Genomic DNA, 24,670 nt, shown 5'->3' with positions numbered 1-24,670 from the left:
AGTTTCAACGCAAGTTCTAGAGGTTCTCACTGTGTACCTACTCGCTACTATGTCAATGGTATCCTAATATGCGGCAGCAATCTCGCAATGAACCATTCTTTATGATGCACGTCCGGGATCTCAAATGTCAGCCTATCCTTCAAGACTTTGAATCGTTGGTCAAAGTTCCATACTAACTCACTTGGACCTACTTGATCTCCTTCAATTATCTAATGCATTGGGACTCTGACTTTGGCTTCTAGAACTCCCTGATCAACACTTGCTTGATCTCCACTAGAGTCCTATTTTGCCTAGCTAGAGTCGCGCTTTTGAACTTCATATACCACATCAATGTACAGCCCCTAAAAGTTGCTTCCAGCTGCGCAATCTTTGTAGTCTCTTCCTAGACTTGTTTGCCTGTCCAGATGTTGTTCTATGTCCTCGATCCTAGCACCATGAAACATGTGCATCCGTATATCTACCCTGACCATTGTGTTTTGCAAAGTACTTCATGATGAAGTAATCCCACTTGCACTTGCTGAGCTACCAGAAAAATGTGCGCCCAACTGCGCACCACTTTGAACTTGGTTACCCTGTGTCGATCCTCCGACAGTCTGACCAATCCCACTACTACTAGTATTCATTCCTTGACTACAATTACCCTCCATGCTAGTTGTATTAGTGGGCAAAGTACTTACCTCCTAGATCGTAGATGTGTGTAGGGTTGTGGGCTCAACACCAGGCATGGTCTAATTCTACTATTTCGGTTCCAAAGCTTCTGTACAGAGTGGACTCAGTTATTCTCCTTCTCCTTCCTTTGTTCGCAGCGTACCGAACTATGTCCCTTTATTTATAGCTTTGGTCACTAACACTACTCCTTGTCCTTCAGTGGCCTCTCCTCGCCCCTCCCTTCAGGCTTTTCTCGACAGAGATCGATGCTAACTGGCCTCCTCCCACATCACCCTCTCAGATCCTCCTTCCACTCCTCAAAGTGCCACCCTCGTAACTCTCTTGCTCCATCCTATCCCTTCTCCTTCCTATGCGCAATTCTAGGCCTACTGTCAGCTTCCATCAAAGTCCTTCTATCTCTTCTCCTTTTCTTTTGCTCAGACCGTCTCCTAGTTCTCCCCCTCCTCCCCTTGCGCACGAGCGGCCTAGTTGCTCATGTTATCATATTCCAAGGGCAGAACTCCATGGTCATATAACAACATCTTGATAAGTAACTATATCGACCTTATGAACATGCCTCTCGATCCCTATAAACTCGACAAAGTATATCCTTCCAACACATTTTCAAACCAGAAATCAACAACATGACAGGTTTTATTACTTACTGCTTGGAGTTGGCGTACTTCCTTTGTTGTCCACTTTTGTGGTCCGTCGTGGTGATATGTCGGTTATTGTCCTTTAATCGCTAGTTCCACTCTATCAAGATATTTGGGAACTCTACACCAAGAAAGCTTCATGGAAATCAATATACACCTACTTTTGCAACCATTTCTCCATGTTGTGCTTCACATCCCTGATTTCCTTCGCTGCAAACTAGTGTTCCTTCTGTTTAAGCCACCAGGTAATCTCCTTCTGGGTAGGGTTCCATGACTTTCACATTCCTACAAGACAATTCAGTCACACAACCACCCTGGTCCCGGTAATAGAAACATTTGTTGGCCCGCGAGATTCTAACAGACGCAAGATTAGTTACGCAGTAGCCAACAAAAACTCGATCAACATTGGCCCCTTCGGCAACACCCACGAGGTGAGTGAAGTCTCCTCCGAAATGCTAATGGGTGACTGTCGGAACCAGGTTTACACATTCTGACAAGATTGTCTATGACCTATGGCATTGGACCCCCCCCCCACAAGACAGGCACTTCACCATCGCCCTAATATTGTGCATCACGCAATGCTTTAAGCCCCTCAGCCCACTAGACAGTGCACAAATCAGAAGTGACAATGCGCGAGAGGTCACAAAAGTTACACCTTTAGCTATTAATGGTTATATCGAAAATATCGAAGATCAGTGCCTTTACAAACAAACAACGCTATCTAACAACATTAATCGCCTTATAAATATCTAAACCATTAAACAAATTCACAAGTATTTGAAACTGTTGTAAACCATTTAGCACACAAAAATCCCATACGGCATAAACAACATCATATATTCAGGCATCAACACAAAATATAGGGGGCAACTCAACCTTGCATCAGATCACAATATCATAAAAGAAAAAGGCGCTATGCGCTGCATTACAACCATGTGACTAGCAGGCTCACCAACCTTTCAGATCCACACCATTTACAGAACAAAGAGAAAAACTTATAGTACAAAACCTAGATATAAATATATGCATGATCATTACAACAGGGTTGGCCAGCAGCTTAAGACTCTAGCCTACACACCTGTTGTGGCCACAACCACAACTCTATTAAAATTTGCCCTGGTAGCAATTTTGAATAGGTCCCCTAGAAGTTGATCTTGCATCTCTCTGAATGATTTGTTTTATCCGAGGGATTTTAACTCTCTGGGGAGCCAAATCTTCAATTCATATATGGTTAAGGCCCCCTTAATAAATCCCTCGCATGATTCATCTATAACCCTTTCTAAGCCCATTCATTTCCCCCATCGGGACCTTTCCAACCCTCAAAAGCTTCTATCGCACCTCATTCCCATTATAACCCTTTACAAGGGAAACTCTTCGCAAATATGCATAAATCACCCCTTTTTGGCCTATCGCAATCAACACTGCGCACTGCTCTTCTCTAGACCCCACGGCATTATTAACCATATTTTATATATATCGAGTCCAGAGCCATATCGCGTATCGCTATCGGCGAGGTCCAAGGCTTATATATATAAGGCGCGCCCCTATACTCCGGACCCGACAGCATTATCAACCATATTACATATATATATCGGGTCCAAAGCTATATCGCATATCGCTATCAGCCAGGTCCAACGCTTATATATATCTAACGCGCCACTATTTACTGGACCCAATGGCTTTATTAAACACAATATATATGTTTCGGGTCCGGGACCCCATCGCTTATCGCAATCGGAAAGGTCCGGGGCCTATATATAAGGCACATTGCTATCGCCCAGACCCACCGATGATTATAGATTCGGGCATATAAAATTGCAAGTCCAGCCTAATGCTCGGACGCGGGTTTTCCTGTATATCCTTGTGTTTTTCGAAAAACATTGAAGTCAGGGTTTTTCAAAGGGAAGGCTTATGTTGCGGATCCGAAAGGATTATTAACCATAGCTCATATGTATATCGGGTCTGCCTCCCCAATCACTTATCGCAATCGACAGAGTTCATGGTTTATATATAAAGCGATTTGCAATACGGTGGACCCACCGATAATTATAGGCTTCGATGCATAAATTTTGAAGTCCGGCTGTACGACCCGGCTGCGGGTTTCCACGTATATTCCTGTGCATTCGATAAAATGTTGTGTCGCAATTTTTAATGGAAAATCCCATATGGAAGACCTGATAAGAGATAGGTTCCCATCTATAATGTTTCAAGTCCGGATTTCGGATCCGGTTCGGTGTTATGCAATGATTTTCAGTGTAAGTCGGATTTTCGCCTGCGGGACTTGATCAATGCATGGGTTAAAAACCAGGGGGCGATTCTTTCACGCTTATCCCTTTTGATGTTACAAACGCTTCATGAAGGCAAGATTTGTGTTTTTTTTAAGCATTTTATCATATTTGTATGAGTATGACTGATGTTGGTTATCTCTGCAGGCGAGGATTGAGGGAAGGCAAGAAAGGTCGAAGAGTGAATGCATAAACTTCAAGTATGACTCCAGATAAAAGATGCATGAGCGAATACGAGGAGTTATTTATGTGGACACGTTTTATTTAAAGATCTGGCTTCAGGCGTTCGCGGTCATGTTTCTAGGTGTTCCCTGTGTATTCTGAAGGTGAAATTGCCCCAAGTTTCATCATGAAGAGATGACACACAGTCATCCTCTTCTAATCAATATCTATTCATTTCCCCGGGAAATGAAGCGCTCCAGTGACAAGGAATGCCTTCTAAGTGTCAGCGGTGACACCGATGGCTCTACCTCTGTGTATTCTAATCAGTGTATTGAAAAGAATAGGTGAAGACGAAGGGTCATGGCCTGAGGCATAAATATTACCTCCAGATAGGAGAGAGGGGCTTTTTGTTTGAGTGGAACAGCTTGGATTTATTATGAATAAAGAGGACTATTTGGTTGAATGAGGAGCCTTTGGTTTCTGATTTATTTTCCTTTGCTTTTATGTGTTTTGAGACAGGGTGTTGTTGCTGGCATAAATACAAATGTGTTTTGTTTCTGTGCATATTGATGACAATATAGCTTGTGATTAACCTTGGCTGTTTGAATGTAATTCTTCATCATAGTTGACTCATGAGCAGTCCTTGATTCGAAACTGTGTTAGACATCAGTTGCAAGCTTTATTTGTATGAAAAGGAATGTGTATTCCTGTATGAGTAATTGGATTGCAATTCAGATTTAATGCCACCTTGTTCTTATGTGAACCAGTGATTGATTCATTTGGACTTGGAATTTATATATGATGTTAACCTCTCTTTTGTTATGCTCCTGTAGGATAGATTAGGATAGTTAGGATTAGACTAGAGTAGCTAGAAGTAGTGTAGATAGGATTTGATACTTAGAGGTTAACTGTTTTCATTTTGTTGATTTAATTGAAGTCTTCCTCCCAGAAGCAATCTTTCAACACATTTAACAGTTTACGGGATCCTTTAAAACCCGTTGGAGCTAGCCATCCCAAACGAAAGCAGATCTAATTGGGGTCTGTGATCGGGTTAGTTCCCCTTGTTGGTATAGTGAAAATTCACCATGTCAACAACGCTTAAGGCCACAGACATACAGATACCACATTACAGACCCCAAGAGTACCAACAGTCGACGACTTGATACAAACTCCTCGGTTTTGTCCTTTTCCTTGTCCAACCCACGTTATGCCTTCAGTGTTTCTTCTTATCCTTGTCTGGAAGCCCTTCAAATCTTCTCGGCCTTTTCCTTGATAGCTCTAGTTGTCCTACAAACCGTTGGCATATTTCCTGATCCCATCTTTGAGCTGGCCCATGCATACTAACGGCCCTTTGAAATATCTTCCCGTCGAACTACTCCACTCTGCCATTCCTCCTACAAAATATCTATAACCTCCTTCCTGCCACGACATCCCTTGTCAACTCCATCCTGCTACGAAATCTTAATCGATGATATTTCCTTGTATGCACCTCTTGTCCTCGGGTGCCACTACCTCCTTCCTGTGCACCACCTGCGTCGTGCCTTACCTCCTACGCATAGTTTTAAAACTCAGACTCGGAATCGGAACCGGCCGAGGGTCGACTCCGACTTGGACTCTGACTCGGTATCGACCCGGCCTAATTGATTTCAATGACTCCGTCTTTCTAAAAAATACATTAAATGTTTATTTTTTTCTGAAACAAAACATATTTTTAAAGATTTTCATTCATGTTTCCAAACTCAAAGCATTAGAATATAGAGAGAAGACAACATATGATCAAAGTATGCTCATGAATATATCTATTATATCAAAATGGCACGCAGTGCACTGTCCAATACATGTAATATATAGAGATCAAAACAAAAACACATAACCAAGGAGGCTTTAAATGGCCTCTACAACAAAACATCACTAGTCACTACTGCTAGAGAAGCCATCATCATCTGGCTTAGACTCTAAATCGGAGTCAGATGGGGTCCCTCCTGCAGTGTTGGATGAGTCTCTCCTCTCCTGTATTAAACAAGTCATCCACATACAAAACCAGAATGAGTGGATTGTCACCAACCATAATGAAATATAGGTTATGATTTGCATCACTTTTTCGAAAACCCATCTAGTACAACTAAGCATCAATCCTCTCGTACCATGCTCTCGACGCCAGATTCAGTCCATATAAGGCTTTCTCAAACCTACACACATGAGACTTTCTCCCATGCACCTCAAAGCCCTATGGCTTCTCAATATACACCTCCTCTTGTATGACAACATTGAGAAAGGCAGTCTTCACATCCACCTGGTGAATCTTCCAACCCATCTTAGTTGTTATAAAGATCGCTACTCTAATAGAGGTATAACGAGCAACTGGTGTGATGGTATCCTCATAATCAACTCCCTCTACCTATGAGAAACCCTTTGCCACAAAACGAGCTTTGAACTTCTCCATGCTATCATCCATAGCATGTTTGATCCTGTAGAGCCATCTGGAAGTCACCAATGACTGCCCCTCAAGCCTTGATGTTATCTCCCACACATCATTCTTCGTGATGGAGGCATACTCCTCCACCATTGCATCCCTCCAGATCTACTGACTAGTAGCCTTCTCATAGCTAGTTGGCTTAGTCACCCAACATCTTTGGTGATTTGCTCTCCCTGACTAACCACTTGGGTCTCCCCACTATCTCTGGTGCTTCCTTCAGGGTCTCACGAAGCCATTTTGGTTTCCTCTTCCCTAAAGTAGCCTCCTCTACTAGTAGGGGAAAACCCTCCGCTAGAGCCTCTCCTCCTGATGAGAAAGCCCCTCCCGTGGTCTGTGGCAAACCTGTACTCTGAGATCATGTGTTGGTGATCCTGGACTCTATGAACTAGACACCCCAAAAGTAGGTGATCCTCCTGACCCCGGTGTACCACTTGAAGATCTTGATACCTCGGGTGTGGCCCCTCACTGAGGAGACTACTCTACCCAATCAACCTCCTGAGACCTCCTCAACGCCCTCTCCTCCTCAAATCTCACATCTCACCTCAGGACAACTTTTCTCTACACCAAAATGTATGCCCACTTGAAGATCTTGATACCTGTGGTGTGGCCCCCTACTGAGGAGCCTACTTCTCTACCCAATCAACCTCTTGAGACCTCCTCAAGGCCCTCTCCTCCTCAAATCTCACATCTCGCCTGAAGACAACTTTTCTCTATGCCAAAATGTATATGCAGTAGGCCTTGTTGGTCTCACTGTAACCCATAAAGATACCCTTCTCTGCGGTGTGTTCCAGCTTTGTCCTCTTCTCCTCGTGGACATGTGAATATGTAAGGCATCCAAAAATCCTAATGTGCCCAATCTCATGCTTCTTCCCAAAAAAAAAACTCCTCAGGAGTCTTACCCCCCAAGACTCTATGGGGACTCCTGTTTTGTAGATACATTGCAGTGTTACAAGCCTCGGCCCATAAAAAGAAAGGTACCCTCTAATCATGCAACATAGATCTCACTGCACCCACTATGGCCCTGTTCTTCCTCTCTGCCACCCCATTTTGTTGGCGATTATAAGGCACTATGTACTCCCTCCTAATGTCTGCACTACTAGAGAACACCTTCATCTCCTTTGAGGTATACCCGCCCCCATTGTCTGTCCTCAAGACCTTGATCTTCTTCCTCGCCTGGTTCTCCACGAAAGCCTTAAACTCTTGGAAACTCTTGAAGGCCTGATCCTTGGTCTTCAGAAAGAAAATCCAAGTCTTCCTAGAGTAATCATCAATGAAAGTCACATAGTACTCATATCCACTCCACGATACATGAGATATATGACCACACACATCAAAGTGTATCAAATCCAAAGTACCTGCTACCTTGTTGTCTCTACTCGAGAAAGGTGTCTTTGTGTACTTTCCTAAAGCACACCCATTGCACACATCATGATGCTCAATGTTGAACTCGAGTAAACCTGTAACCATCTCGCTCAACATCCTGAATGCTCCATGGTGCAAGTGGGCCATCCTCCTGTGCCATATCTGGCACAACTCACAACTGTTGGTCTGCACCACTAAGGCTCTCGAAGGCCGAAACATAAACCTGTAAAGCCTCCCACTATGGACTCCAATCACTAGCATAAGTAATATTGGATCCCCTCAGATATATAAGCACCTATCCTCCTTGGAACACCACTACATACCCCCTATCCTCAATACTAGAGACTGAAATCAAGTTCTTCTTCAACCTTGGAACATAAAGAACATTTGTCACTTTCAAAGGAGGTGATGACTCCCTCTAAAAGGATATTGTCCCCACTCCTACTGCTCTAACCTTGGAGTTATCTCCAAGCACAACCTCCAAGTCAATATCATCCTCTGTGAGACTCGTGAAGTGTTCTCTCACTCCAATCATATGGCAAGAAGCTCCACTGTCTACAAACCACACACCAGAAGACGTGACACTAGTGGCAAGACTCACCACTAAAGCAAACTCTGTGTCAAACCTAGAGGCGAACTCATCCACCTCTGTTGAAGTTGCTACGCCCTTCTTCCCCTTCTTGTTGGGACACCAAGAGGCATAATGACCCATCTTCTGACAAGAAAAGTATTTCACTTTGCTCATGTCCTTCTCTTTGGCCTTTTGCTTCCCCTTATGTTGCTTGGCCCCACTAGAAGACCCCTTCATGGCCTTCTTCTTGCCCTTAGCTGCGAAGGCAACATTCTCCTCCGCGTCTACCCCACCACGTTGGCTACCACTTTTGGCACTTCTCCTGGTCTCCTCCTGGATGAAATCATCCCACATCCTCCTCCAATCAAGAAAATGCTCTCTGGCAACAATGCCATCTATGAATCCATCCCACTGCTTGGTAAAACCATCCAATGCCATCCTGACCAACTAGTCCTCAGGGATAACCTCTCCCAATGCAGCCAACTCATCTCTCATCTATGTGATCTTGGTTAGGTATGAGGTCATCGTGTCAGTCTTGGTTATTTTGGTGTTCCTTAACTTCTGACGCAGCACCATCTTCCTACTTGCATTGGAGCTCTAGTGAAGTGTGACTAGGGAATCCCACATCTCATAAGCAAACTTCTTCCCTGTCACATGAGGAAATAGATGGTCTTTAATAGCATCGAGAATGATTCTCCTTGCCTTCACATTTCGATTGTTGAAGTCAACCAATTGAGTTGGATCAATGGGAAGTTGCACTGGACTCTCCACAGTGTCCCACACCTCAACTTCCTCAAGCAGCAACATTATTCTCTCCTTCCTGGGGCCAAAATTTTCAGCCCCACTCAGCCTATCTTCCGTCCTCAAACCAATAGCCATCTGACCTCCACAACCAACACAAATTCCTCAATCACTGTTCACTATTTTAGCAGAAAGTTTGTTTGATGGTATGATTTCTTGTACTGAAAGTTCACTGTTGTAGGTTCAAGCTCGGATACCATGTAGAAAATTGAAGTGTTTCCTGTAGCCCCCCCCCCTTGTTTCAATTTCTTTGCATTTGGTTTAATTCCCACAGCCCCACATGTTAAGCTGATATATAAATTCAAAGCAAATTTATAATAATAATAATAATAATAAAAAAAAAACATTACTAGTTCTTTTGGTTTTCTAGCTGATAGGAAAAATACACAGTCATTTATAGAAGCTTTGACGCAATTATTTTTGGTCCAATCATTGATCTATAAAGAGTAGCATCCAACATGGGAGATTCGTCATCCTTACTTAGCTTGCAACCTGTAATCATATGCGTGCTTACAATAGCACATTCTTCCATCCCAAATAATTTAAGCATATCCCTGAGATATTTTGCTTGTGATATGAACATACCTACCTTAGTTTGAGTTACTAGGAGTCCAAGAAAGTAAGACAACTCACCAATCATTGACATTTCAAATTATTTTGACATATTTTGGGCAAATTCATGACTCATTTCATTATTGTTGCTTCCAAAAATCAGATCATCCACGTATACTAGTGTGATTAGCAGATTGTCTTTGTCCATTTTCATGTAAAGATTGCTTCCTGCAACTCCTTTCTTGAATCCTTGTTTTTGAAGATAGTGATCAAGTCTAGCGTACCAAGCTCTTGGAGCTTGCTTTAATCCATACAAGGGCTTCTTCAATTTGCAAACAAAATATTTTCCTTCTGCTAAGTCAAATCCTTCTACTTGTTCCATGTATACTTCTTCCTTTAGGTCACCATTTAGAACTGTTGATTTCACATCCATTTGATAGACTTTGAAGCCCTTAGCACAAGCAAATGCATTCTACATTGAAGACACAAAGAACCTTACTTGTGTGGTTATTTAGATTTAAATTGGGCAGGATTGGTGCATGACAGGAAATCCACATCAAGATATGTTTTCAGAGTTGGTACCGGAGCAGTTAATGAATCCTACGCAATTGTACTGTGATAATCAAGGAATTCTCAAGCTGGCAAAGAATCCAATCTTCCATGAACACTTCAAATGATAGTTTCTAGAAGATGGCACAGTTGAGCTCCAACACTGTCCTTCAAAGGATCAGACTATAGACATTCTAACTAAGTTTTTGGGTCGAGAACAATTTGCAAAATTCAGAGAAAAACTTGGTATATTTCCTAGATTGACCATTAAGGAAGGATGTTAGAATATAAAGGCCATCTAGACTATAGACTTAGGCATATTAATAAAATCACTTTTTTCACATTAGGTTACCTTACGATTAAGAGTTATATTAATGACTTAAAATACATGTAAATTGTCTTAGGGTTTGTGTCATCTCATTGTTATAAAGAGAGGGTTGATCTCTGCACTTTATGTCCAAGAATCATTTTCTCTCTTTTGTTTCTCCTCGTGCTCTTGGTTTCTTTCTGTGTTCAGTTTTCATAATAAATATTACAAAAACAAAGAGCTTCTCCCAAGCACACACTAACTGAATGCTTAACTACTCAACCCAGTGCTCCCTCCTGGCCTTTGATCAGGAAGGAGGTTACAACAGGGGTTGCAGCTGCTAAGGCACATTCCTTGAAGAAACATTTTTTGTACAGTTGGCTAATAATAGCCTTAAATTGAGAGCTCCGCATCCCAGGTAATCTCACCTACTGGGGCCAATATACGCTAAAAATAGCACCTAAATGATGAGCCTTTATATCTCTCTTCAAGAGAATGCACCTGACTTAGCATCTGTAACTCCTACTGTAAATGCATCACGAGTGAAGGAAGCTTTCTGATAGTAGTGCACCTTACATTTATAGGAGAATCTGTCTTAGGTGTAAGTAATTGTCATAGGTGTAACGAAATCTCTCTTACAAGTGCCAAAAATAAAAATGAAACTACCTCATGAGTGAAAGAATATTACCCTAGAGTAGTGCATCCTCCATGTGGGCAACAAGTTGGAGCGATAAGAAAAAAAACTAACAGCTATTTTTTCCCAAGGTTCACCTCTTGTGTTTACCCAATCTGTATAACTCATCTATCTTTATTTGTATTTATTTTTGCAACTGCAGCTTTCCTTCGACACACACAAATTAGTAAATTACCATTATGAGTTGTGTTTTCTATCCCTATTGACCTATTTTGGTCACATTTTGACTAAATATAGTTTTACTCTCTCTGAGTTTATACTTTTTTGTTTTTGCTCATGGGATTAGACTATCTTCAAACTTAAGGTTGCAGGTTTCTGTGTGCATTTACATTTTTCAATGATACAATCATCATGGCAATAGAATCCTCCAATAGCACCTCCCATCCCAACACAGGATGGCAAATTTAAGAAAGTGTACGAACTCTATAGTATATATTTACAGCAGCTGCCAGTAAATGGTGTATAATACTACAAAATGTATGTAAATGCAAGGTTGCAGGCCCAAAGATACCAGCAGTCATGCTACTTACCGGTTCACCTGACTCTAGTATCCTATGTGTAAGGAAAGTAGCAACATCATACCTGTGTCAGTAGAATACCAAATGTTGTCAGCCAAAAACTTATAGCAAATGTCAAAGATGTTGTCAGCCAAAAACTTATAGCAAATGTCAAAGATTTCATTCTAGTTCACTATTTGGAAAAAGACAAAGCAACAAAGGTCCAGGCAAACATAATAAAATTGTAGATATTTTTACTTTACTATTAACATAGGATCAGATCGCATTTGACACTTCAAACCAGTGTAGTGTAAATCGCGATTTTTTCAGTTTGCCGATCAAATTGCGATTTTTATACGAAAAAATCGCCTACTTTTTTTTTGCCGATTTTTACTGAAAAAATCACGCAAAAATCGCGCTTTTTTCAAAAAATCGCGATTTTGCTTTTTTCAAAAAATCGCGATTTTTTCCAAAAAATCGCGATTTTTACTGAAAAAATCGTGCGGGGTGGGGCAGCACGATTTTATAAACTTTTTTTTGTTTTTTCAGTTGCTCATTTGGGCAGTGGCGTGCGCGGAGGGATCAAGTCTGGGCCCTAGTATGGATATGCTATTCATGGTAATGTTAAATTCTTAAAGTAAAAGGAATGATTCAGGATGTTTGAGAGTGGTTCCAGCCTCATTGGATTTCATATGCAGAAAGTAGAATTTTAGATTTCATTTAAAATCCAGCAAACTTATCAGTTTTTCAGGATTTCAGGATTGGGAGATTGTAATGTTTCCAGGTGACACCACCTGCCCGAGCTACCCCTGCCATCAGTAGAGGACGTGGTCTACCTCCTATAGCTCCTACTTCTAGTTCTTCAGCTTCTAGAGCACATCAGACTCCACTACCATCCAATGTTTTTAAAACCAGAACCGGTGACCGGACCGGTCCACCTAATGAACCGGTTTACCGACCGGAACCGATCTAACCGGGACTAGTTTGGTCTAAACGAACCGGTTTTAAAAAAATACATTAAATAATTAATTTTTAATGAAACAAAACTATTTTTAAGATGTAAAACCATGATTCCAAGCCAATAGAGACAAAATATGCAAAGTTTGCTCATTTATATACCATGCAAAGGTGAATATATCAAAATGGCACCGAGTGCAATACATATCATCGACAAAATAGCAAAATACATAAGAAATGAGGCTCTAAATGGCCTATAAAGTCCAAAAACAATGTTGCAAGCTATGAGGCCATTGGCCTACTACAAGTCTACAGTGTACACATGATCAATCATCAAGTCCATCACCACTACTAGACACAGGATCATCATCAGGAGCTACATAGACATCGTCTGGTTCAGAGTCTGAGGATGCCTCAGCCTGATCTGCAACATCAGTATCAATGCCACCAATGACAATAGAAGTGGACCTAATGGAAGCACGAGTTTGTCGACCTACACGACTAGTGCCTTCCATTGGTTCCTTGCCTTTCCTTGATGCCGCTACTGATCCTGGTTCTGATGCCGCCACATAATCTGCCTCATCCCCCGCTAAAGCCATGTCGATATCAAAATCAGCCTCAAACACAGGATCTTCAGTCTCCTCCACCCATTCTGATGTTGGATCAATATCGTCCAACACAATGGGATCTAGATCAGGTGATTTGCTCATCATTTGGTTCCTCCTCAGTCGAAGGTTGTATTGCACAAAAACAAGATCATTTAACCGTTTTTGTTCCAAACGGTTTCTCTTCTTCGTGTGTATGCGCTCAAAAATAGACCAATTGCGCTCACAACCTGAAGCACTCTAATTGCAAACCTTTGCAATTGAGGGCACTGGCCACCAAATGACTCCCACCAATGTGCTGCAAAGAAAAAGACAATAATTAGTAACTTAGTTTATAATTTGAATTGTAAAGAACGTAAACAATTTTAACTTGAAATGAAAAACAAAATGGAAATTGGAATTGCTTACCTGGTTGGTCCACATCTCTTGCCATCTTTGCCAAGTTTTTGCCAAAAGTACCACTTGCCATATTAAAAATAGTAAGCTGTCTATGTATTTCCAACTGGTCTACATGGTTAAGGACCATGCGCTCCAAGCAATCAATCAATCCAGCTTTGACCTCCCCATCATGCTGATCTCCTAGCCGATTTGTATAGTGATACCTTGGGTTCAAAAAATATCCGGCTGCATGTATAGGACAATGGAGTTGATTGTTCCATCTGTTATCAATGATCTCCCATATACGGCCATATTTAGCTAACCTGTCCTTGTAAGCTGCCCGTATCTGCTCCTTTGCCTGATCCATAGATTCATAAATGTAGCCCATGGCCAATCTTTCCCCATCCACCAACCTTAACACCTTAACAAGGGGCTCGGTAATTTTCACAAGCTCTACAGACCTTTTCCAAAAATAAGTGTCTAACACTTTCTTTTTGGTGTCTTTTCCATCTGGTCTACGAGCCCACCGAGATTCAAACCATTCTTCAGAGGAAAACATTTTCTGCAAGTTTTTATGTTGACCATTGAGACATTGCAACGTGAGGAAGTGAGTTGCAAATCTCGTAATTGCAGGCCTAACAAGCTCTTTGCCTCCAGTGTGTTTCCTCATTAGGTTCAATACCCATGAGTGGTTGTAAATGTATTTTGTAATGCACTTGGCATGCTCTACAGTGTTTTTTACCCACTCCACTTTGCCTATATCCTCAAGCATGAGGTCTATGCAATGTGTAGCACATGGAGTCCAAAATATGGTCTTATATTTGGCCTCAAGCATCTTTCCAGCAAGAACATAGTTTGAGGCATTATCAGTGATGACCTGCACAACATGCTGCTCCCCAACTTCCTGAATAACGTTATCCAAAAGCTCAAATAGAAGGATTGCATCCTTTACCTTATCAGATGCATCAACTGATTTCAAAAACATGGTTCCTTGAGGGCAAGAAACAAGGAAATTAATGATAGTGCGGTTCTTTCCATCGGTCCATCCATCTGACATAATGGAACAACCTGTTTTGAGCCATGACTCTTTAAACTCAACCAAATACTCATCAATGGAAGATATCTCTTTTTGCAAAAGAGCCCCCCTCAAGTCATGCATACTAAGGCCTTTGAAGCCCTTTCCTGCAGCTATAACAGAGTCCCACATAGCTTGGTAATAAGGTGAGCGAGCAGCATTAAATGGGATATCTGAATCATACCACCATCTAGCAATGTATTGGTGAGAAGTTTCTTTGCATTGTTTTTTCCAATGTTGATCCAAAGTGGGTTGAGAACTTGGCTGGGAGGAAGTGGGATTAGATTTAGAAGAGGCAATGTTGGCAGAAGATGAGAAATAACTTTGGATGTTTGCTCTCTTTGTTCCTTTTGATGGTTGGCCAAGTCCAACAGAAGGATGAACATAGTGAAAGGGGTCATTGGTGGAAGGGATAAAAGTGGAGTCTTGAATCTCATAATCATCATACCCACTCTCTTTCATGGCTTCTATTAATTCCCTCTTCCTTGCAATTTCATCTTGGATGGCCTTCTCCCTAGCCTTATCCTCATAAAAATTTTCAAGCTTGGCAATGTATTCTGCCCTAATAGGACCTAACAATGCATTTGGTGCATCACATGGCTTTACTTGGCCTCTTACCCCAGCCAAGTGTTGTTTCAACCTAAGAATACCCCCACCTCCAATAGATTTATGGCATAATTTGCATATCATTTTTCCCTCAATTACATCACAATGAGCCCATGCACTGTCATTTCCTTTTGGATCCATGTTTGCTTGAAATAATAACAATTTGCAAAAAAATCTGCCATTTAAAAAAAAAATTGCAGCTAAGCAAAATGGAAAACCAAAGATAAATGTAGGAAAACAAATGCACATGCAAGGCTCAAGCTACAAAATTTGATAGCATAGAGCTAGAGAGTTTATAGCATACATGATAGATCATAGAAGTGAGAAGTTTATAAGTATAACACATTAAAAAAAAATTCATGGACAACAGACTCAAATGAGGAATTATCAAGTGCAAATCCTTACCTGGAAATGCAAACTAGCTCCCTTAGCCTCCTCTTGAAGATGGCAACTCCACTGACAGCTACACACTATCTCCAAAATAGCTCCAACTCCAACTCCAAGATGACTACTTCAGCAAAAACTCCACACTCTCCAAGCTCACAAACAAACTCACAAATACTCCAAATCAGTTGTGTGAGACAAATGAGAGTGAGAGGGGTCTCTTATAGCTTGGAGAAGGTGTTTTTGGAGGGAAAATACCTTTACCTCCCCCCCAAAACCCCTAAACCACAAACCACCAGCGCTTTTTTTCATGAATCGGTGGGCATGCCATAAACCGGCCGGTTTATGGCATGCCCACCGATTCATGAAAAAAAGCGCTGGTGGTTTGTGGTTTATAAACCGGCCGGTTTAGGACGGAACCGGCCGGTTTGATACAAACTGGCCGGTTCCGGCCTAAACCGGCCGGATTTCACCGGTTAGGGCCAAAAATCGGGCACATGAAGGGTCTGACCGGGTTTTTAGGCCGGTTCGGACCGGCCAGCGAGCTAACCGGCCGGTTTGACCGGTTACCAGTTTTTCTTAGCGGTTTTTAAAACTATGCTGCCATCTCCACCAGCACAGGCACCAGCGTCTACATCTAGAGGGAAAGGGAACGTTGTGGCATTTTCTCGCAAGAGGGGCAGAGGAAATCAATAGGATTAGAATTTCATTTTATTGTATATGACATTATGACATGATGAGATACATTATCATATTTTTTGTTGATATTTTGAGGCTGAGTTGGGACTCAGGAGTAAGGACTTACTATTCAGGACATGATTCAATGTTATGTGTGATTTTAGCGCTAGAAATGATATTAAACATCTTATATATTAGTTTTTTTATCATATTTATGTGTCAATGTATTTATTTTATGTTGTAGATGGTTTAGATATTTAAAAATTTGAAAAAAAAAAGAATATTTTTGTACCAAACGATTTTTTCCCGATTTTTCCAATTCGTTCCCCGCGCCGTTTTAATCCCGATCGCGCTTTTCACAACATTGCTTCAAGCATGTTCATTGTGCATGGGCAAACAGATTAAGTTTTACTGATAGTGTAAATTATTTTCTTTGGTGAGTATGTCTTTAATGGCCAATTTCATGTTCACAAATTGCCAAAAGGTTAATGATGATCCTGACATAGCAAACTATGCCATCAACTCTTGTAGGTTTTACATAAAATGTTGAAACAACATAATACACATAACCTTCAACAAAGACACATTATGCACAGAGAACAATGTTAATGTTTGTAGCTTGGGCAGGTACTTCTACACAGGGATATGTGTCTAGGCATGCAAAATTCGCCCAGTCTCCTTAAGTACCTGCTCTAGTGTGAGCAAGTTGCTAAGGCAACTGTTAAAATTTGGCAACTTAGGGATGAATTTCTCCTAGAAGAAATCATATCTTTCAGTTCTCTCTGAACCACCCATAATAAAATTTCATTTCTAATATTCTAATATTTTAATATGGTTTTCCAAAAATAGTAAGTCACTTCTCAATTTGGAAGTGACTTTCCAAAAATAGTAAGTCACATCTCAATTTGGAAGTGCTTTTCCAAAAATAGAAAGTCATGCCTAAATGATCAAGGATGATCTCGACATATGGAATCTACTTTAAAATCAAATCAATCATGATTATACAAGTCAAAAATTAATATTTTTATCCTTACTAGTATTATTAATTTATTATTATTATGATACTATTATTTATAAAATAGTTTAAAGTCATTCACCTTTAATGGATTAATTAAAACGAATTCTCTCATGAAATAAATAAATTAAATTGAGAATCTCTTACTTGGCAAATCGAACTTCTCTCTTGGAATAAAATAGTAACTCCACACTTAAAAGAATGTAACTCTCCCTCACTAGTTCAATGTATGGCAAAAGTGTAACTCCTCATTAAATGCACTTGTAACTCCCTCATTCAATTCGATTTGCAACTCTCACCAAATATTCTCTCATGTCTAAATGTAACTCTCTCTCCCCCTAATCCGAATTGTAACTCCTCACAAGTGTACCTCTCACTCTATTCTTGGGATGAGTTACACTTCTCCTCAAGAAACTCCTCCCTCGTGGAATTCAATTCTCTTATTATTGGCTCAAGGCATGAATTCATTTTGTAACTCCTCTCCTTTCTCATCTTTTTTGAGAGTTGAAAGCAGCATGTTCATTGTGAAGAAGGAGAATAAGTGTTGAGTGTGTGCAAGAGAAGTGTGAGAGCTAGTGAAGAGCAAGAGCAAGGGAAGAGCTAGAGCAAGTGTGAAGGACATGATCTAATCAAGAGAAAGAGGAGATCTTCAAGCAAAGAGAAAGTGCATTTCAACTGCAAGTTGATCAGAGATTGGTGACTTTATTCATCCTCATTCTCTCTCTCTCTCTGTACTTTGTTGAATAATTGAAGAAATCTAATAGAAGAAGAATCATTTGGGTTTTCCCCATTGAAGGGTTTTGTGTTGGTCATTGTACCAAAGTCTCAGTGTCTCATATTTGTGCTTGGTTGTCTTCATATGATCCTTAAGTTTATGTTCTATCTACAATTGCTGATTTGAAAAGTTTTGAAGAAGAAATCTGCATTCTAAGTAATTGTAACAACATAGAACATTCAGTTTTTTGCAAAGTGCATTCAACTTTCTAAAAAGTACATTCATTTCCATTTAGTTTTCTGCAAAGTACTTCCAATTTTCTGCAAGGTAAATTTAGTTTTCCGCATAAAACTTTCAAGTTTTTGCAAAGAATTTTTAAATTTCTGCATAGAATTTTCAAATTTTAACAATGGTGTGTCAAATGTTGGAAATTTGGAATCACGATTGTCGTTACACCAAAACCCGTAGGAGTTAGCAAACGGATGCATTGCCAGAGTTAACAGATCCACGAGAAGCGATTAAGCCATGTCGCGAAACACACGAGGAGAGTTGGATTATCCAATGCCCAACAATCTCCGCCCAACACAAGCCGAGTGTGATTCGAATTCGAGACCTTTGGCTCTGATACCACTTGTTGGAATCACAATTGTCATTACACCAAAACCCGCAAGTGTTAGTAAACGGTCGCATCGCCAAAGTTAACGGATCCACGCGAGGCAGTTAAGCCATGTCGCAAAACACACGAGGAGCGTTGGGTTATCCAATGCCCAACATCAGAGCCTTGCTAAAGACTAGTCCAAGAAAACCAGGGATCACCTGAAGAGACCCCACTTGCTACCAAAGTTTTTTTATCAAGATGACTTCGTCCTACTTCAAGGTTGTTGGATGGTGTTGTCATTGATTTCAACTCATGGAGTTGACTGGGTTTGACTTTGACTAAAAACACCATTCATTGACGTCAAACAATTGATGCACACTTCCTAGTAATTATCGGATTACATCAAGTTGGCAGCTCCATTGTTGGATGGTTGAAAACCCAAGTCCTAGAGTTTGGGTTCCCTGGATTGAGGATGTACCCCGACTTTGTCGAGGGTTTTTGAGGGATCAAACCATTGAGTTTGGGTTGGAGATCTAGATCATTAGATTCTCCCCGAAAAGATGTTTCTGTTGATATGTGGTGCACCCCATGGTTCCTTCTATTTGGAGAGAAAATTGATTTTGAAGTTGAAGACCTAGTTTTGTGGGTTAAAACCCCAAAGGGCTGTGACATGACATCTTATCATTAATTTCCCTACGGTTGTCAATATATGACAATAATTCTTGTCGCAATCTCATTGTGTATAACTTCAAAAACTTCAAGAACCAAAAACAATAAACCAATCATTGACTTCACAACCACGTAGGACCATATACACTAAGCCAATCATTGATATTTAATTTTTTGTGGAATTGAAAATATTTCTAGGCATGATTCTTAAAACAAATATTAATATAAGGGTCATTTATTCTCTTTGTGGAAGTATCATCTTAGGAAGGGTATCACAAGTGTCATAAAAATCCTACACCTCATTAGAAGCCTAATTTCTTAAGGGTAGTTGACTTTTTTTGGGGTCTAGAAGAATTAATAAATCATTGTAAATTATAACTAATAATGCTTAAGTCTAAAATTCCTCCAACGTTCACTTCATAGAGCCCCTTTCAAAACTCTATAAAAGAGACCTAATCTAACCTTAAAGATATGACATCTCAACTCATAATATTGAGACTTACCTCTAAAATTTGACTTACCTTTCTAAGGTTTTCGACCTCTTGAAATGAGCAGTGATGTTCAAAACTAGGGTTTGGTTGGATTATCTTCTTTTTGGGTGGTTTTTTTATCATGCAAATTCTCCTCTTGCATTTGGACTCGGCCTACTTTCAGCATAAGCATCAAACTTTACCTTTGAAAAAAAAATTTGTCTTCCAAAATGAGTAGCGAAGAGTTTACTTGTTTTGTTTTGGTGATTCGTTGGGATCAGAACTTCTTTTTGTGGGTTGATTGTTATTACAAGTGGCATCTCTCTTGAGAGCTAGAGCTTGACAAAAAATTGTCCTCTAGTTCGTCTTGCAAACGTCTCTTTTGATCTCCCTACAGAACTCGACATCCTTCATGACCTGCATAAATGACGTTTCATGAAAAATAAAGCCCTTCTTGAAACTTTGAGCGTACCGTAACCTCCTACAACACTAATATGCATTGTGCAATGATTGTAAGTTATTCCAGTGAATGATTTGAATATGACAGTGACATAACATTGAAAGAACATCTTTGATTAACGTAAAGTTGAAAAAGGTGTGACTGTCTTAGAATTTGATGATAGTAGGAAGATTGTAGTACCTTATATAGTGAGAAGGCAATCTACAGCAGGTGACCAAGACTTCGCACATTAATGAAACTATTACATGAACTTGATAGTCGTTGCTTTCCCTAACTTAACTTGTTGATTGTGACATTAATAGTGACAATGCTGACATCTAATGGACAGCAAGTGATGGTTGACCGTGACCTCACTTAATTGTGACTTTGATTTTTGTTCTATGTCTCATCTATGACTTAATATTATGTAATGACATTTAGTATAACAGTTGACAATTTGACTTTGACTTGACATTCACCTTTGAGATACTTAGACCTAGGCATAACAAGTATATTGACATTTTGATTTTGACTTATTAAATGAATGACAGTGGATGTTATCTACAGCAAGTGACAACTATTTTGACTTTGACTTACTAAGAATGGGCTGGATTTGAGTGGTGACATTTTGCCTTGACTTTGACTTAGTAAGAGTAGACCTTATAGACATAACACATATGTTGACACTTTGACTTTGACTAGACTTGACACTCTACATACAAAATGATGGTTGACTGACATAACAAGTTATTGATATGTTGACTTTGACCACTAGAACCTTGAGCTAACAAGGACTATGATAACCTAGATAACTTGAGTAATATAATTATGACCTTACAGGGCAACATGTTTCTGAGGATACATCACCTTGTTGTATAGCTTATTGAAGTAACAATGAATAGCAGTGTGTGAGCGATGCTTAGCAGTGAAGGAACATATGCTAGTAGTTGTTCGTAGGCAGAGCTTGAGAGCAATGGTAGCAGGATATAGGGATGACTTGTGGCATCTGGGATTGTGCCATTCTCAGGCACTTATATTTGACACTTGCAGTGGTATAGTGTGATTGGTTCAGTGATGTGGCAGTCTACTTATGAGCCTATGGTGATTACTCATTCTGGGATTGTGCCATTCTCAGGCACTTGTATTCGACACTTGCAGTAATATAGTGTGATTGGTTCAGTGATGTGGCAATCTGCTTATGAGCCTATGACGATTACTCATTGATGAGCAGTGCAGTGGTAGCCAGCATTGTGAGCTCTTGATGTTGAGCAGTAATCAAATGTGCAATGACAGTGATGTGCAGTTGTGTCGTGACAGTGATGCACACTCGAGCAGTGACAGTGATATGCAGTTGAGAAGTGAGTTTTGATGTGCAGCACTATGCAGTGATTAGTTTGATTGTGCAATGGTCAGATTGAGCAGTGTTGTAGAGTGTGAGTGTCATAGAGTGTGATTAGCAGTGCAGTTACAAGACTTGATAGGATACTCATTTTGAACAGAGCAACATTCTCTTATTTACTATCTTCATATATTGATTCAAGGCACAAGGGGATCCAATCCGAAAATTGTGAAACATGGTTTGTCAACTCTTCAAGGTGGCAGGGTGGTGCAAGGCAAGTGATTGGAGTCACCTTCAGGTTGTGGCCTAAAAACACTTCAGGGCGGTAGGGTGGTGCTAGGGCAGGTTGTAGCCTGCATAGGGCATTGGGGTGTCCTTTCAATTGGGGTTGATAAACTACAGGACGACAAAGCATTCTTTCCGACAACGGTTGGTAAACATAGTGTTGGAACTTGGGGCACTCATCATGTTGCGGCCTGACTTACAGGGCGTTAGGGCATCCTTCCAGTTGCAACAGGTTATTAGGGTCTAGTAATGTCCTACAGGTAGTCGCTTGTGAATTAGGGGGTTGGAGCCTCCTTCAGTTGTAGCTGAAAATTTGATGTAATCACTTTTCTTTTAAAGAGGAGAAGGCAATTACCACGAAGCGTTCGGTGATCTTTGACCCAATGGGGGTTTTCCACCTAAAACCTTTGTGTCCACTATTTTATTTTTCTGCATTGTTGTATGGTGTTGTCAAATGTTGATTATTGTTTATGATTATCTGAAGAAGAACTATAATAATAACTGAAGATTAACTAATGCTCTGAAAAAAGATTAAAAAGTGTTAATTGTTAAGAACAAATGATTCACCCCCCCAGTATTTCCAACAATTGGTATCAAAGCTTGGTTCCTTCAGTATTAGTTTAACCACCAGAAGGCAGACCTCAAATTACAGAGACGAGAAAATCAAAGAAGAAAGCCACCAATCATTCAAAGGAAAGTTTCAAGTACAGTAACATCTAAAGAAAATCAGTATTGCACACCAACTCCTTAATTTGATGGAGACAATTACTGGACATGGGAATCTAGAATGGAAGTCCATTTTCAAGCTCATGATGTATGGAAATCTGTCATTTCTAGAGACACATCTACCGACGAACCTAGAAGGTACAATACCAAAGCCATGAATATCATTTTTAATGTTCTCTCAGATCCCGTAAAAGCAAAAGTTGGTCAATGCTCAACAGCCAAAATTCTTTGGGAAAGGCTCCATAATCTCCACTCAAGGAAGCATGCAAGTCAAGATATAGATGTTAATAATCATGCAGATCTTGATATCAAAGAATCAAACAATGATGATAGTGAAGAAGTTGAGGAAATGAGCAAGATCGAATTTCAAAATGACGTGGTTAAAGTTATAAAGGAACTCAAGAGTGAAAGGAAAAGGGCAAAATTTCTGGAAGCAAAATTGGAAATAGCAAAAGGATGTACTGAAAAACTTAATAAGAAGAATGACGAACCTATTCTCAACAATCTGAGAATCCAGTTAAAAGAAGCCAGAAAAGTCGAAAAGTCAGAGAGTCGTACACTCAAAGACAAAGTTGCTCTTTTGAAACTCCAAGTACGGGAAGCAGAGCAGAAAGAGAAGGATTTGGCAAGCAATTTAAAGGAATCTAATCAAAGGTACAAATCTACAGTTGACCAGAAGCAAAAGGAATTAGATACATCTTCAGTAAATATAAGCATCCTAACCCTAAACCCTAGGTCTAGGTATCCTCTTAGCCCTTCTAAAAGAACCATCCATGTTGCTTCTATAGCAAGTAAGCCCCCATTATCTGAGCCTCTCTTCTTGTGAATAGTTAGGAATCACTATACATCATATCATTGATCCATCTATCTTAGTGATTCCTCTCATATTGGGACTCCTCCCATCGATGAAAGTCCGTAAACAGCAAGGAGCTTTCGCTGAAGTGACAATGGGTTATTGCTCCATTGTTGCCATTTGACCTAGTAATTGCTCTATAAGATCCCCTCCTGGGACCCCTGCTAGTTTGAGTTGTAACAAGGCTAAAGTGACTTTTAATAATTAAAAGAGACATTATAAAGTGACATTGAGGAAAGTGAAAAACCTTAGGTGTCACTTAAAAATCAAAATGAGCAAAAAAAGTAATTTGGATTTTAGAAAAGAGGGGGAAAAGGGAAAGGGAGTTTTAAAAAGGGAAATCATCTTGACTATATGATCATGCATTTTTTCTTTGTGGAGATCAGATTGGAGAGCTTAGCGCTTATCTCTTCTTTGGACGAAAACCCTTGGATTGAGAACTAGTTTCGGTGGACAACCATCCATCCTAGATGGTGTTAAGGAAAGATCATCTAGATCTTTCAATTGGATTCATTGATGGAGTCAATCTTGTAATGTCAGGGATAAAAGCATGTGACCAAGTGACTCGGATTAGCTAAAGGAAGTGATTCTATAACTCAGAGCAAATTCTTATCAGTTGGCCGCAAACTCTCTCTGTTGAGCATATTTGTCACTCCTTGAGGTCGGATTCGTAGTGTGAGCATACTATAGAGTAATCGAACTGTTGTTGTACAGGTGTGTGCAAGATGAGATCGACTTGCTTGGAGGGTTAATCTGCTCACTGCATAACGGTAAGAGAATATAGGTATGTGTGGGATACTAGGAGGCAGGGTTGTGTGTGTGGGCTATGAAGTGTCAACCGAATAGTGACATGTTATTGATCATGATCACTGATGGGTACAAGGGTTGCGTTGGTCAAAGGAGTTTTCAAGCTACGTTGAGCTGCAGTCGGACCTACAATAGTGCCAGGCAAGTTGAGTTTGCAGCGAGGGAGAAAGTTGGGCCATACTACTTAACTTGTGGTGGGTCGAGTGTATCGACAAAGTGTTGTCCCCCTACTCATGGTTAATTGCAGACAAATCTACCATTCCACTAGTTGTGCATGAGAGGGGCCTGTTCTACCTACGTTTGGATGGTTGTATACTCAGAGGGAGGTCGATACATTATTTGGTGAATGCATGCATGCATAGGATCCACCTGTGCATTATATTGATCCCTCTATTCATCGTTGCCAGAGCAGCCAGAGAAGGAACGAGAAGTTTTGGGTGTTTGTGTAATGGACTGGGGGTCTGTGTGAGCCATAGGAAGGTTGTAATCAACTAAGGACAAGGAGGGGGAG

The 24,670-nt window shown here is 40.4% G+C and overlaps 1 protein-coding gene across 2 annotated transcripts in view; it reads right to left on the bottom strand.

Annotated features, from left to right (window-relative positions):
* The window catches only part of LOC149233422 (protein SAWADEE HOMEODOMAIN HOMOLOG 2-like), a 118,115-nt gene that overhangs the window by 28,784 nt on the left and 64,661 nt on the right, over positions 1-24,670 (bottom strand). For both annotated transcript variants that reach the window (XM_089379750.1, XM_089379751.1), the window contains exon 7: positions 11,594-11,645. In XM_089379750.1, coding sequence (XP_089235876.1) covers positions 11,594-11,645 — 52 coding nt within the window. The remainder of the gene's footprint in view (positions 1-11,593; positions 11,646-24,670) is intronic.

Source organism: Pinus tabuliformis, chromosome J, assembly GCF_031772625.1.
Source record: "Pinus tabuliformis cultivar Carrire ecotype Pingquan chromosome J, CPIR1, whole genome shotgun sequence".
NCBI classification, from domain to species: domain Eukaryota; kingdom Viridiplantae; phylum Streptophyta; class Pinopsida; order Pinales; family Pinaceae; genus Pinus; species Pinus tabuliformis.
The sequence above is the reverse complement of the archived record's forward strand: the minus strand, read 5'-3'. Positions and strand labels throughout refer to the sequence as shown.